The sequence below is a fragment of the Talaromyces atroroseus genome, assembly GCF_001907595.1.
Source record: "Talaromyces atroroseus strain IBT 11181 chromosome Unknown scaffold_2, whole genome shotgun sequence".
In the NCBI taxonomy this organism is placed as follows: domain Eukaryota; kingdom Fungi; phylum Ascomycota; class Eurotiomycetes; order Eurotiales; family Trichocomaceae; genus Talaromyces; species Talaromyces atroroseus.
In genome coordinates, this window is record NW_017971434.1 from 1,259,270 (window position 1) to 1,270,590 (window position 11,321).

At 50.6% G+C, this 11,321-nt stretch overlaps 3 protein-coding genes across 3 annotated transcripts, besides 1 other annotated feature; 2 read left to right on the plus strand and 1 right to left on the minus strand.

The window, feature by feature from the left end:
• Nucleotides 1-108: part of a repeat region (Identified by RepeatMasker using a combination of RepBase library and repeat library created with RepeatScout) that runs on past the window's edge.
• A 1,350-nt stretch (nucleotides 109-1,458) lies between these two features.
• Nucleotides 1,459-3,249, plus strand: UA08_02575 (hypothetical protein; the record flags this gene model as incomplete). The annotated part of the gene is made up of 2 exons (XM_020264632.1): nucleotides 1,459-1,656; nucleotides 1,816-3,249. The coding sequence occupies 2 exons, from the start codon at nucleotides 1,459-1,461 to the stop codon at nucleotides 3,247-3,249; spliced, it is 1,632 nt and encodes a 543-aa protein (XP_020122573.1).
• A 674-nt stretch (nucleotides 3,250-3,923) lies between these two features.
• Nucleotides 3,924-5,558, plus strand: UA08_02576 (Aspartate aminotransferase, cytoplasmic; the record flags this gene model as incomplete). Its single annotated transcript, XM_020264633.1, has 4 exons — nucleotides 3,924-4,238; nucleotides 4,288-4,419; nucleotides 4,496-5,380; nucleotides 5,463-5,558. The coding sequence occupies 4 exons, from the start codon at nucleotides 3,924-3,926 to the stop codon at nucleotides 5,556-5,558; spliced, it is 1,428 nt and encodes a 475-aa protein (XP_020122572.1).
• Nucleotides 5,559-5,752: 194 nt separating this feature from the next.
• On the minus strand, nucleotides 5,753-9,247 carry UA08_02577 (hypothetical protein; the record flags this gene model as incomplete). Its single annotated transcript, XM_020264634.1, has 6 exons — nucleotides 5,753-5,993; nucleotides 6,069-6,823; nucleotides 6,886-7,137; nucleotides 7,492-8,595; nucleotides 8,667-9,002; nucleotides 9,059-9,247. 6 exons carry the CDS (start codon nucleotides 9,245-9,247, stop codon nucleotides 5,753-5,755), a joined length of 2,877 nt encoding a protein of 958 aa, XP_020122571.1.
• Between the last annotated feature and the right edge of the window lie 2,074 nt (nucleotides 9,248-11,321).

Genomic DNA, 11,321 nt, shown 5'->3' on the forward strand with positions numbered 1-11,321 from the left:
ATATATATACACATATATATACACATATATATACACATATATATACACATATATATACACATATATATACACATATATATACACATATATATACATGTATGTGTGTATTCGGACATACCATCAGTGCTCATCCTCACTTGCCTCCCTTTCATCAACCCTTCGTCGTACAAAAGCTCCAAAGCCATCGGATGTCCTCGTCCTCTCCCGGGATGTTGGCGATGAGCCCTTCAAAGGTTCTATGCGGAACAGGGGCCAGTCCCTTCCAGTTTCCTAGACAATAGAGTTGGTTTTGTTCGTCTCAGCAACATGTCTAAGACACACCAGATTCATCCCAAAACACCGAGCCGAGTGTGCTCATTTGACGACACTCGGCTGGCGGAGAGGACCCAGACGTGCCACCATTTCTGCAAGATGAACGCGGTCATCGAAGATGCCGTCGGAGTTTTTGCCGTCAAAGAGGGTGTCAGGACTAACAATATTCCATGCCTTGACGTCGATCAGCAAGGTTATCAAAAAAGAAAAGCAAGAGCAGAGAATCAACTCACAACCATAGCCACATTCAAGATATCCACGGTATAGTCCCCGTTCGTTTTCAAAATCACTTACGAAAGGCGTTGGGCATGATGTCCTCGTTATGCTGCTCGTCGCCAAAGTCACGGAGGAGAGGGATCCCGTCACTTAATGGGAACCTCGAGAAAGGATAAATTGTCCGGTCTGCAAGTACCTTCGCCGGTGTTGGTGCTGTGATTTGCCGCCGTTCTTCAAATGCCGAAAGAGCCTCTTCGTTGGGCGAGGGAAATTGGAGGTCTTTTCTCAAGATCAGCTTTATCACTGTTTAAATAGATACATTGGAAAGGCGAGGTATATACCAGTATGGATCACATTCGCGTCGGAGTGCAAAAAGTCTAGAATAATGAGCAGCTGCCTAATACAGGGCTTCATACCCCTTGATGGCCATTGTCTGACCCGGAAGCAACTGCATCAAGCCCTGCACCAAGCCGTGAACAAGACAGAAGTGGCGACCATGGGATTCTTGATGGAGCATTAGTTTTCAGAAACCTCTGGATATCTCTTTTTGCAGGATGAGATCAGATCGGGTTTTACCTATGCAGCTCGTGGCTGATACCTATCGCCGAGCACTTCGCCCAGGTGGACTGGGTAGTAGTCCTCTGGCTGGAAACTTCTTTGGCACGGATGTCCACGGCATTGCTGTTGCTGTTGCTGCTGTACTGTACTGTACACGAATATCTAGGTAGCAGCGAGTATTGAGAGACTTCCGCATGCGGACATGGATTACACGTGTATGAAGAACTCGGCTATATAGTATAAGCAAGATAAGCCAACCCCACAAGATCGCCCGTCATGATTATCCTCGCCCGCCCGGAGCCTGCAGCCCGGCATCTTCTGTATGATATGATGCGATGTGATGTTGATGTCTGGCTAATGTAATTTCATAACATGTTGCTTCTCGTGCTCTCGCTGCTCGGTCGCGCCTACGCATCCGCCAGCGTCAGCGCCAGCCCAGCCAACGACACGCGCGCTCTCGTCCAGCACGCCGGCACTCTGCGCTGGCTGCTGACCGACGCCTTTCCCACCGAAATCGACCTTGCGCCCCTGACAGTGCCGCTGGCCACGTTGGACTACGAGGAATTCCAGGTTCGTTTGTTTGTCCGTTCGTTGCTGCTTACTACGAATACGCCGTTGGGCTGAGCGATACACTTTCCGCTGACATCCGGGGGGAGGGGGCAGAATTCCCGCTTTACAGGCGCTCTGGTTGACACGACGCCCTCCAACACTGCCTCAATCAGCTCACAGGACATTGCGCTCATAAGCTGCGATCCGTCCGCCTACGCGGGCTATCTCGATGCTGCAGAGACCGTTTCAGACGTAGTTTCACTAACCAATGGTGGGCCATCCGCCGTGGTCTTGTACAGCACCCAGTCCGACTACTGCAACTACACCGTCAACGACCCGACGCTGACCTACCCCAACGTCTTTACCGTGCTGACCGCGTCAGCAGCACAGGTTGTCTTGGATCATCTCAATACGGCTGTTTCTTCCTCGAACGATACTAATACTACTACGTCTGCTGCTGCTACGGCTACTATCGCCGCCAACATGTCGACGAGTAGTGGTGCATCGCCCTTTGGCGGCACCAACTCGGGTAGTTCCAGCTCGTCGTCGGGGTCTGGTTCCGGGTCCGGGTCCGGGTCCGGGGGAACAACGGCCTTTGCTATGATTATTCTGTATACGATCACGGCCATTATCACGGCACTGTTTTTGAGTATTATCATTTCGGGAGCCGTGCGTGCGCATCGACATCCTGAACGGTATGGACCGAGAAACGTGACGGGACGACCGCGGCAGAGTCGAGCGCGCGGGATAGCCAGAGCGATGCTGGAGACTATCCCCATTGTCAAGTTTGGAGATAACCACGACGAGAGTGTGCATGCAGCCAAGAGGGATGTGGAGATGGCGTCTCATTCCGAGGATGCACCAGATGCATCCGCTACGGTGCATAGTTCGTCGTCGGATGCTGGTGAGACTGGTACTGTTACTGGTGCTGCCCCTGGTGAAGCCCAGGAGCAGAATACACTGTCTGAAACAGCAGAAGCCGGAACAGACAGTACTGCAGCTGCGGCTGCAGATAACCAGAACAAGGACGGAGCAGGAGCAGCCGACATGGGCAACAACGTATGCCCCATTTGTACAGACGACTTTGTCAAAGGCCAAGATGTGCGGCTTCTCCCGTGCAGTCATCAATTCCACCCGGATTGCATTGACCCATGGCTAATCAACGTGTCCGGGACATGCCCGCTCTGCCGTATCAATCTGGACCCGACAGCAGCTGCTTCTCAAGACCAGGCTGAGCCTGGCCATGACGGAAACGAGAATGGCAACGGCGGCGAGGCCGAACATGTCGAAGGCGAGGCCGAAACGCATGCACAAGCACACAACAATGTCCACCATCATCGCGGTCTGGCGGGGTACTTGTCCGATATTCGAGATATCCGACGAGCGCGCAATGCGCCGGTGGAGGAGCGGCTTGAGGCTCTGCGGCGGCTGCGGCGGCTGCGTCAGTCGAATATGAATGCCACTGCGAATGCCGACGAGTCAGGGGAAAGCCAGGGCCGCCGACGACATCTGACCACGCGGTTGCGGGATCGCTTCAGAATACGGACGCGGCAGCACGGCGGTCCTAGTCCTGGTCCTGGATCGGATGACTCGGGCCAGCCGTCCTCTCAGTGATATAGTATCATTCTCTTATAATACGCATACACATTTTACATATATATATACATGACATGACACGATATGACAAATTTCTGGCAGAAGCCTGGAAGGGAAAAAGCAGACTGGTTTTTTTGGGGGATTTTGTTGTTTTTGTTATTTACTTGGCTTGGTTCGCATCGGACGCTTGGAGTTGTTGGCTATATATCTTCGGGTTCATTTACTATTTGGATACTTGACTGTTCAGCACGACGTGTATATTTCATACAATCTACAATTTATATCATATATCACATACCAGCAAGCTCCTTATCCTCGGGCCCCGGTCAGGTGATGCAGAATCATATGGCTCGCTCTAATTTAATTTAATTTAATAAACAGCCTCACATATGAACCATCTCGCTGCTTACTATTACTACTTCCAGCATAAGCCAAGCACGTGAAGAGCACCAACCAGGATGGCCTGATTGCTCAGTCAGGATTTGCGCGATATCTTACGTCAGGCGCGCTTCCCCCCGGACCTCGGCTGGAGCAGACCGGCAGGGATGGGATGGGATGCCAATGTTAAATAGAGGCCAACAGCCAGTCGATACGGCTCACCGCGTCCCAATTTGTGCATCGTCGGACTGTTGGCCGAGCCCTTTTTGCACACCGTGTGACTGTTGAGGAACTGAGGAGCAGAACAGCACAAAATGGCCCCGTCCCCACCCCCACACCCGCTGCCCGCAGCTCTATCTCTATCTCGATCTCTATCACCATCTCCGTCTCTACCAGACACTCCTTCGTCACAGTCCCGCCTCTCCCAGCTGTCCTCGCACCTCTCGACCGCCTCACACACCATGGCGGCCGTCTTCTCAGCCGCCAATGTGCCCCAGGCCCCCGAGGATCCCCTGTTCGGCCTGATGCGTGCGTACCGCCAAGACCCCTTCGCGAAGAAAGTCGATCTGGGCATTGGCGCCTACCGCGACGACCATGCGAAGCCGTGGATTCTGCCTGTTGTGCGCAAGGTATGCCGCTTTGCTCCCTGTTTTCTGGCCTGCGCTGACCACTCTCCAGGCAGATGAAATCCTACGGAGCGACCCAGAGCTCAACCATGAATACCTGCCCATTGCGGGCCTGCCGCAGTACACAGGCGCTGCGCAGAAGCTGATTCTGGGAGCAGACAGTCCTGCCATTCACGACGGACGGGTTCGTCTCGTCTAGCCCCTAATCAATCGATTATAACCCCGCTCCCAAAAAAATCTAATCAAGGCATCAAAAACAGGTAGCAACCTTCCAGACCATCTCAGGCACTGGCGCTGTGCATCTAGGCGCGCTCTTCCTGGCCAAATTCCACCCCCTCCGCCCGGCGCCCACAGTCTACCTCTCCGACCCAACGTGGGCCAACCACAACCAAATCTTCACGAATGTCGGCCTCCAGATCGCCAAGTACCCATACTTCTCCGCGCAGACCAAGGGCCTCGACATCGACGGCCTGCTGAGCACCTTACTCGCCGCCCCAGCCGGCTCCATCATTGTGCTGCACGCCTGCGCCCACAACCCCACGGGCGTCGACCCAACGCACGATCAATGGAAGCAGATCGCCACCGTGATCCGCGAGCGCGGCCACTTCCCCTTCTTCGACTGCGCATACCAGGGGTTCGCATCTGGTGACCTGGCGCGCGACGCCTGGGCAATCCGGTATTTCGTCAGCCAGGGGTTTGAGACTTGCGTGGCTCAATCGTTTGCGAAGAATTTCGGTCTGTATGGCGAGCGTGCTGGTGCTTTCCACTGGATTTCGGCCCCCGATGCTGCTGCTACCAGCCAGGTTACAACGGGCAATATAGCCAGCCAGCTGGCGATTTTGCAGCGGTCTGAAATCAGTAATCCGCCTGCCTATGGCTCGCGGATTGCGAGTATTGTGCTCAATGACCCGCAGTTGTTTGCCGAGTGGGAGGAGGATCTGCGCACGATGAGTGGGAGGATTGCCGAGATGAGGCTCGGGTTGCGCCAGCGTTTGGAAGCGAGGATTCTTGCTGACAGCAGTAATATCATCAATGGCTCGCAGGCTAATTGGGCGCATATTACGAGTCAGATTGGAATGTTCAGTTTCACGGGGCTGAGCGAGAGTCAAGTCAAGGTTTTGAGGGAGAAGTGGCATATTTATATGGTAACCCCTCCCCTTCCTTTTTTTTTTTTTTTTCTTTCTCCTTTCTTTCTGATCAAGTAATGAAACGTGCTAACATTGCCAGACCAAAAATGGTCGTATATCCATGGCGGGCATCAACTCGCATAATATCGATTATGTGGCCGAAGCTATTGACAGTGTTATTCGAGAGACTGCATGATTTTTATGAATTTCGTTGGACGATGGTTCCTACTATCTACGAGAATTGGGTTGTACGTTAACCAGCGTCTATCTTCTTCTTCCTCTTTTTTTTTTTCCCCCAAGCGGATAAGAGAATAAATGGAATGATAGATACGCACTTCTATACACGTATTTCTGTACGTACCTATGTATATATATTCCTAGCAAACGAGGTTAGAAAACAGCATCCCAAACAACCAACCACGCACACAACCCCGCCGTAGCCCAAAACACCATCTGCGCTGTACTCTTCCGCTCGTTGGCGCGTTTGAGCTCTTTGTTCCCTTTTCCTACATTCTCGGATGTTGTGCTTGCGTCGCTGACGAGTTGTGAGATGTATTCTTCTTGGGTGGAGAGGTGGCTGACGAGCGATTGTTGGAGGGAGGAGATTTCGAGGAGTGATTTTTCGGCGTTTCTTTACAATATCAGTTTACTCGGGGGGGTAAAAAAGGAAAGAAAAGAAAAGAGAGACGAGAGAAGGGGCGCGTACTGGACTTTGCTCAATGTATCCTCATAATGCCGTATCATGGTATCATTCTCCTCAGCAAATAACTGCAACTGCTCAGGCGACAGCTGCGATTCAATAGCCGCCGCTTCTTCGGCCGACAGCATCGTCGCCGATTCATATGCTTTCTGCGTCTGCTTCTCTTCCTTCGTTCCCGGCTCGCCACTTATTCGGCGTGCTGCTACTTGCTCTTTGGTTTTGTACAAAACACTCTTCTCCTTCTCGCGCGCCCGCTCAATCCGCTTCTCGACCATGCCCCGCTGCACCTCGGCCACATTCTCCAGCCCCCTTCTCAGAAACCATAGTATACTCTCGCGCACAGCTCGAATCGTATTCGCTGATTCTTCGGCTGTTATTTGCTCTGCGCTCCGGTCGTCGTTTGCATTGTTACTACCACTGCTGCCGCCGCCGGCGGCCCACCGCCACAAAACGCCTTCGGGCCGTCCGTATTTCTTGCGTAGGAGTCGCGACTCGGTCTCCTGTCGCAGGGTCTCGGCTGATTGCAGGTTTGAGATGCTCGCTGACAGGTCGCGGAGTAGTAGGGCTGTGGAGGAGTCGATGTTGTCGCGGTCTTGGTCTGTGAGATTTTTGGTGTTTGTGGGTAGATTAGAGGTGTTATGTGGTGTTGCTGTTGTCGATGTTGCTGCTACGGCGGCTTTTTTGCTGCTGCTTGTGCTGATGGCAAGGTAGGATTGGCGGGTTGATTTGAGGTATTGGAGGAGGGATTGGATGTGTGTGTTCTTTTTATTGTGTTAGATATATGTCGTTGTCTTTTGTGAATGTATGGATGTAGTTAACTGACTATTCGATGTGCTTCTTTCAGAAACTCGTTCACCGTCTGGTCGCCTCGCGGCACGTCTGTCGCTGGAGCACGGACATTGTGCTTCTCGCGCAGGAGGTCGTGGACCGACGAGGTAAGGTCCGTCATTAGACTGCGTTTGTGTCGTGGTTGTCGCTGAGAAAAAAGAGCAATTGATGTCTCCGCGTTGAGGCCGAAAATGTCAACGTCACTCACAACATTCGCATTACCTAGCTCGGGCTTGGCATCGCGTGCCTGGCCAAGCCCTAATTCTGTACATTTCCAGACCACGCTACCTGGAGATTATTGCTAACTACGTATGTAACCACTCGACATCTTCATGCTACGTGTGTATATATGTATGCAAATCTAAGTAAGTATCACGGCTTCATCATACAGCGAGTGTAGGATATCTCGACAAGATAAAAGGAAACGACAAGAATGATGCATGAAACAAAAGATTCCAGCCCAAACTCCGCGCTCAAAAAGAAAAAGAAGAAGAAAATATAAAAGGCAAATCGTCTAGATCCTCTCCTCAACCCAAATCTAAACTTCTCAGTCAGTGAGCCACTCTTATGAAGTCAATACAGTAAGCAGACAAAAACTCACCTCCATCTTCCCCATCTCCTGATTCTCCCTCCTCGCCTCATCCCTCGCCGTGCCCAGCAACAAATCCAAATCCTCCTGATCCCCCATCGTAATCATATCATTATCATCGCGCATGCGTATCCGCAAGAATCCCCGAAACCCAAACTTCTCTCTAATCTTGCCCTCAAACTCGCCAAACGCAGTATTCGCCTCAATCATGATATACCGCGTGTCCTCGAGGGCATGCACTTTGACACGGAATCGGCGAATTTCCGCCGGTCGTCGGGATTGAGTGCGTCTACGATTTGATGTTGAGGCAGTAGTAGCAGTAGCAGTAGCTTCGCCTACCATTTCGAATTCGTCTACTGCTTCGTCTTCGTAGTCGCTGGCGTATTCTGCCTCTTCGTCGATATACTTTGGTTGTTGTTGTTGTTGCTGCTGCTGCGGTCGAGTTCTCAATCCCAATCCGCTCAAACGGGAGCTGTTGCGGTACATATCAAACACTTCGCCATCGTATCCTTCTTCGGGGACAAAGTCGAATTCGCTACGGCGACTACCGGCCATATCTCGATATAGACGCGGACGGACGTCTCGCGCTCTCGACGAGAGTGAATACTGTCGTGAATGTGGACCGCGAGGCTCCGAGGCGGTGCGAGTCGTGCCAATTCGTGTCTTCTCCATGGACGGCATGTCGCCGCCGGTGCGTCCGTTGGTACCAGCGGTCAAATCGAGGCGAGGCGGACGGCCGGAACGGACCGATGCAGCGCGCTGCGTAAGGCCGCCGCCTGCAGCAGTCCTATCCGACTCTGGCGGCGGTGTAGGCGGAAACGTGTTGCGGTTTAAAGGTGGTTCGGACTGCTGTCGACTACGACTAGACAGGTTCTTCTGTACCAGGTTCGTGGCGGCGTAGGAAATGCTCTCCGGTGGTCGATCGTCTTTGGCCGTGGCCTCGAGAGCCAGCGCCTTTTTCAATTCCGAGCCCTGGAAGCCCGTGAATGCGTTGTTGCGATCAGATGCTGCGACCAGGCGTGCCTTGCCAAGGTAGTCTTTAGTTTTGAGGTTTTTCACTTTGGCTTCGTTTGGTCGGTATATCACGCCGACTGGGATTGAGAAGACGGTATACCCCTGGGGGATTTTTTGGTTTTTCGTCAGTTTTGATACAAAATCTTGTTGGTTCGAAGGACTGATTCGTTTACCTCCGCCTGCTCCCTAATTGCCTCATCAATAACGTCGTGATCGGCCGTGACTTTCTCTTTACTCGCAAACTGCAAGTCCTGCATTCCCGGCTGCATCTGCTGAAGATATATATAACTCAACCCCCGATTGAACAGAACCTCGCACGAGAACAGCCGGAACTTCAACCCCAATTGTTCGTAATCGATAGACGTGTTTCCGCGCAGGTATAGCAATGTGTCGTTGAAATTAGCCAGTGCCTCTTCGAAATCACCGAGCAGGAAATTCGACACGCCTTCTTGGAAGTAGGCCACGGCTAAGTAGTTGTCCAGCGAGATTGCACGTTGGTAGCGTTCCACCTGGCAACCTTGGTTAGTGCTAATACTAATTATCCATATATTGTATGTGTCCATACTGCTTTGTCGTGTTCTCCCAACGTCGCATGGATGACGCCGCAATTGAACAGAATCTTGGACGTATCGGCAATGTTACCAAATACCTTCAACGACTCATCGAATTCATTATTGTCGTAGTGAGCGAGAGCTTGCACCCAAGTCTCAATCTCCTTTCCAGCAGAGTGATGGTCAGCGACAGACAGACTCATTCCAAATAGATTGGTGCAAACTCACCTGCTTCAACGACATCTCGCTCTGTTTACCTTTTTCCAATTCTTGACAAACCTTCTAAAGCAACCTCAGAGCGGTGTCTCATATAAATATTAAAGCCGAAAATGGAATTAGAAAGGAAGTGGGAAATGCAGAGTAATTTTATGAATGGATATCTCCCCCGCCGCCGGCGCCGGGTTGCGTGCGTTATGTAGCAATGGGCGCTCACCCCTTCCTCCTAACTGCACTGACACTGCACTGGAGTTAAATCGAAATGGCTGGGATTTGCTCATGCAGTCGAATGATTGGCGAGTCAGAATTCAGTTTATGTAGTTTCGTTAGTCGAGGAACCAATTAGTGCGGGGCTTCATGCACGTCGCAGCAACTCGTCACTTAGAAAAGTATGTAGCTACTATAGGCAGTTAGTTGAGTAGTGGTAGTTAAAACCGAAAGCTTAACTAACTAACAATACACTCATACGGTGGAAGTTGTATACGGAGTACATTCGCACGTATTTAGTTGTCGTTAGCGAATGTGCATCGGTTGATCGAGTTTCCGACTATTAAAGGGGGTTCCAGCTAAACGAGTCAGTGCCTTGTTCTTAGGCACCAGAGACAAAAGGTCAACAGGCCAAGAAGAAGTCTTCCTCGCCGATGGAATGATTAAGAGGCTGCTCGAGTCGTAATAACGATGCTATTAGAAGCATCGACTGGACCAGGACCAACCGCCAAGGAACGGCACTTTATGTGCACAGAAGAAAAATAAAATGAGAGGGAAAAAAAAAAAAGGGTTGATGATATAAATAGAAACGAAGAGGAAGAAGATTAATTCTTGGATCAATCAGGCAGGTAGTATTTGATCTTATAGATCGCTTATTCTATGATGCAGCGTTCATTGCTCTATATAGCATAGAGAGACTCGGCAATGGCTCTGTATCAATATTGTCTTGTCTTGTCAGGCTGGCTCTGTACTGTCTGGACAACAGAGATCCAGGAGGTAGCCGAGAGCTCCGTAGGTAAGGGGCCGAAGAAGCAAAGTGTCAATGCGTCTGTCCATGATTCCATGTGCCTATTCCTATAGGACCAGCTACTATAGGACTAGGACAGAATCTGACTTTCTTGAGTCCTGACTGGGTATCAGGGTTGGTGTTCCAAGTGTGTTAGATAGAGACTCATCTTTGTGGCGACTTCCTAGGGATGTTATTTTTGCCGTCTAAGAAACCCACATGGTTTTGATTTGGGTCAGCAATATACTACCAGTAACTAACTACAAATCCGTACCGAGACTATATCATACGATCCGTAGCAAAGGTCCGAAGGATCAGTTATGAGATCATAGCGCTCGAAAACAACGCTAATCCATAAGCACTACGTACTCCATACTCGCACCTTTTTCATAAAGAATTCTTAAGTACTAAGTCCAAACCCAAAATACTAACTGTCGGAACGTTCACCTTGATTTGATTTGATAGCACATCGCCAAAATTAACCGCCGCTAGCAATTAAGTTAAACCCGCAGCAGCCAATCAGGGCGTAAATATGGAACGGGCGACCCCGTGCGGGCCGCCCTATCTAGATTTTTGGGGGGGAGACTTCCTGGCCAATCACATCACCCTGTTCATGTCATGTCTCGTCTATAAAAATAACATCGTGCCATGGGTCAATCTATTAATAACTCAGCGCAACTATCCAAACGGCGTAGTACGTGCTACGCCGTATAACTGCCTCATTTTGCGCGCCTATGTGTGACCTATCTTGCATATTCACTATTTAGGATGTCAGTGCCACTGCCAAAGGATCTTGGAAGGTTGCGTTCAATAATATTCCGAATAACGACTGAAAAAAAAAAAAAGGGAAAAAAGGTGTGGATTGACTACTCTGATACGCTCAGAGTGAGCAAAAAGTTATACGCCACAGCGCTTCTGAGGCTGTATATGTTAGAGATTGCGTTTTGCATTTCTCCCCCAACCTTGTATACTTACCTACCTAGGTAATCGGAGTACGCATTTGATACAGGTTTGTTTCGCAAAGGGAGATTTAAATCCAACCAAGTCTAGTTCTGGTTCAGTCTATT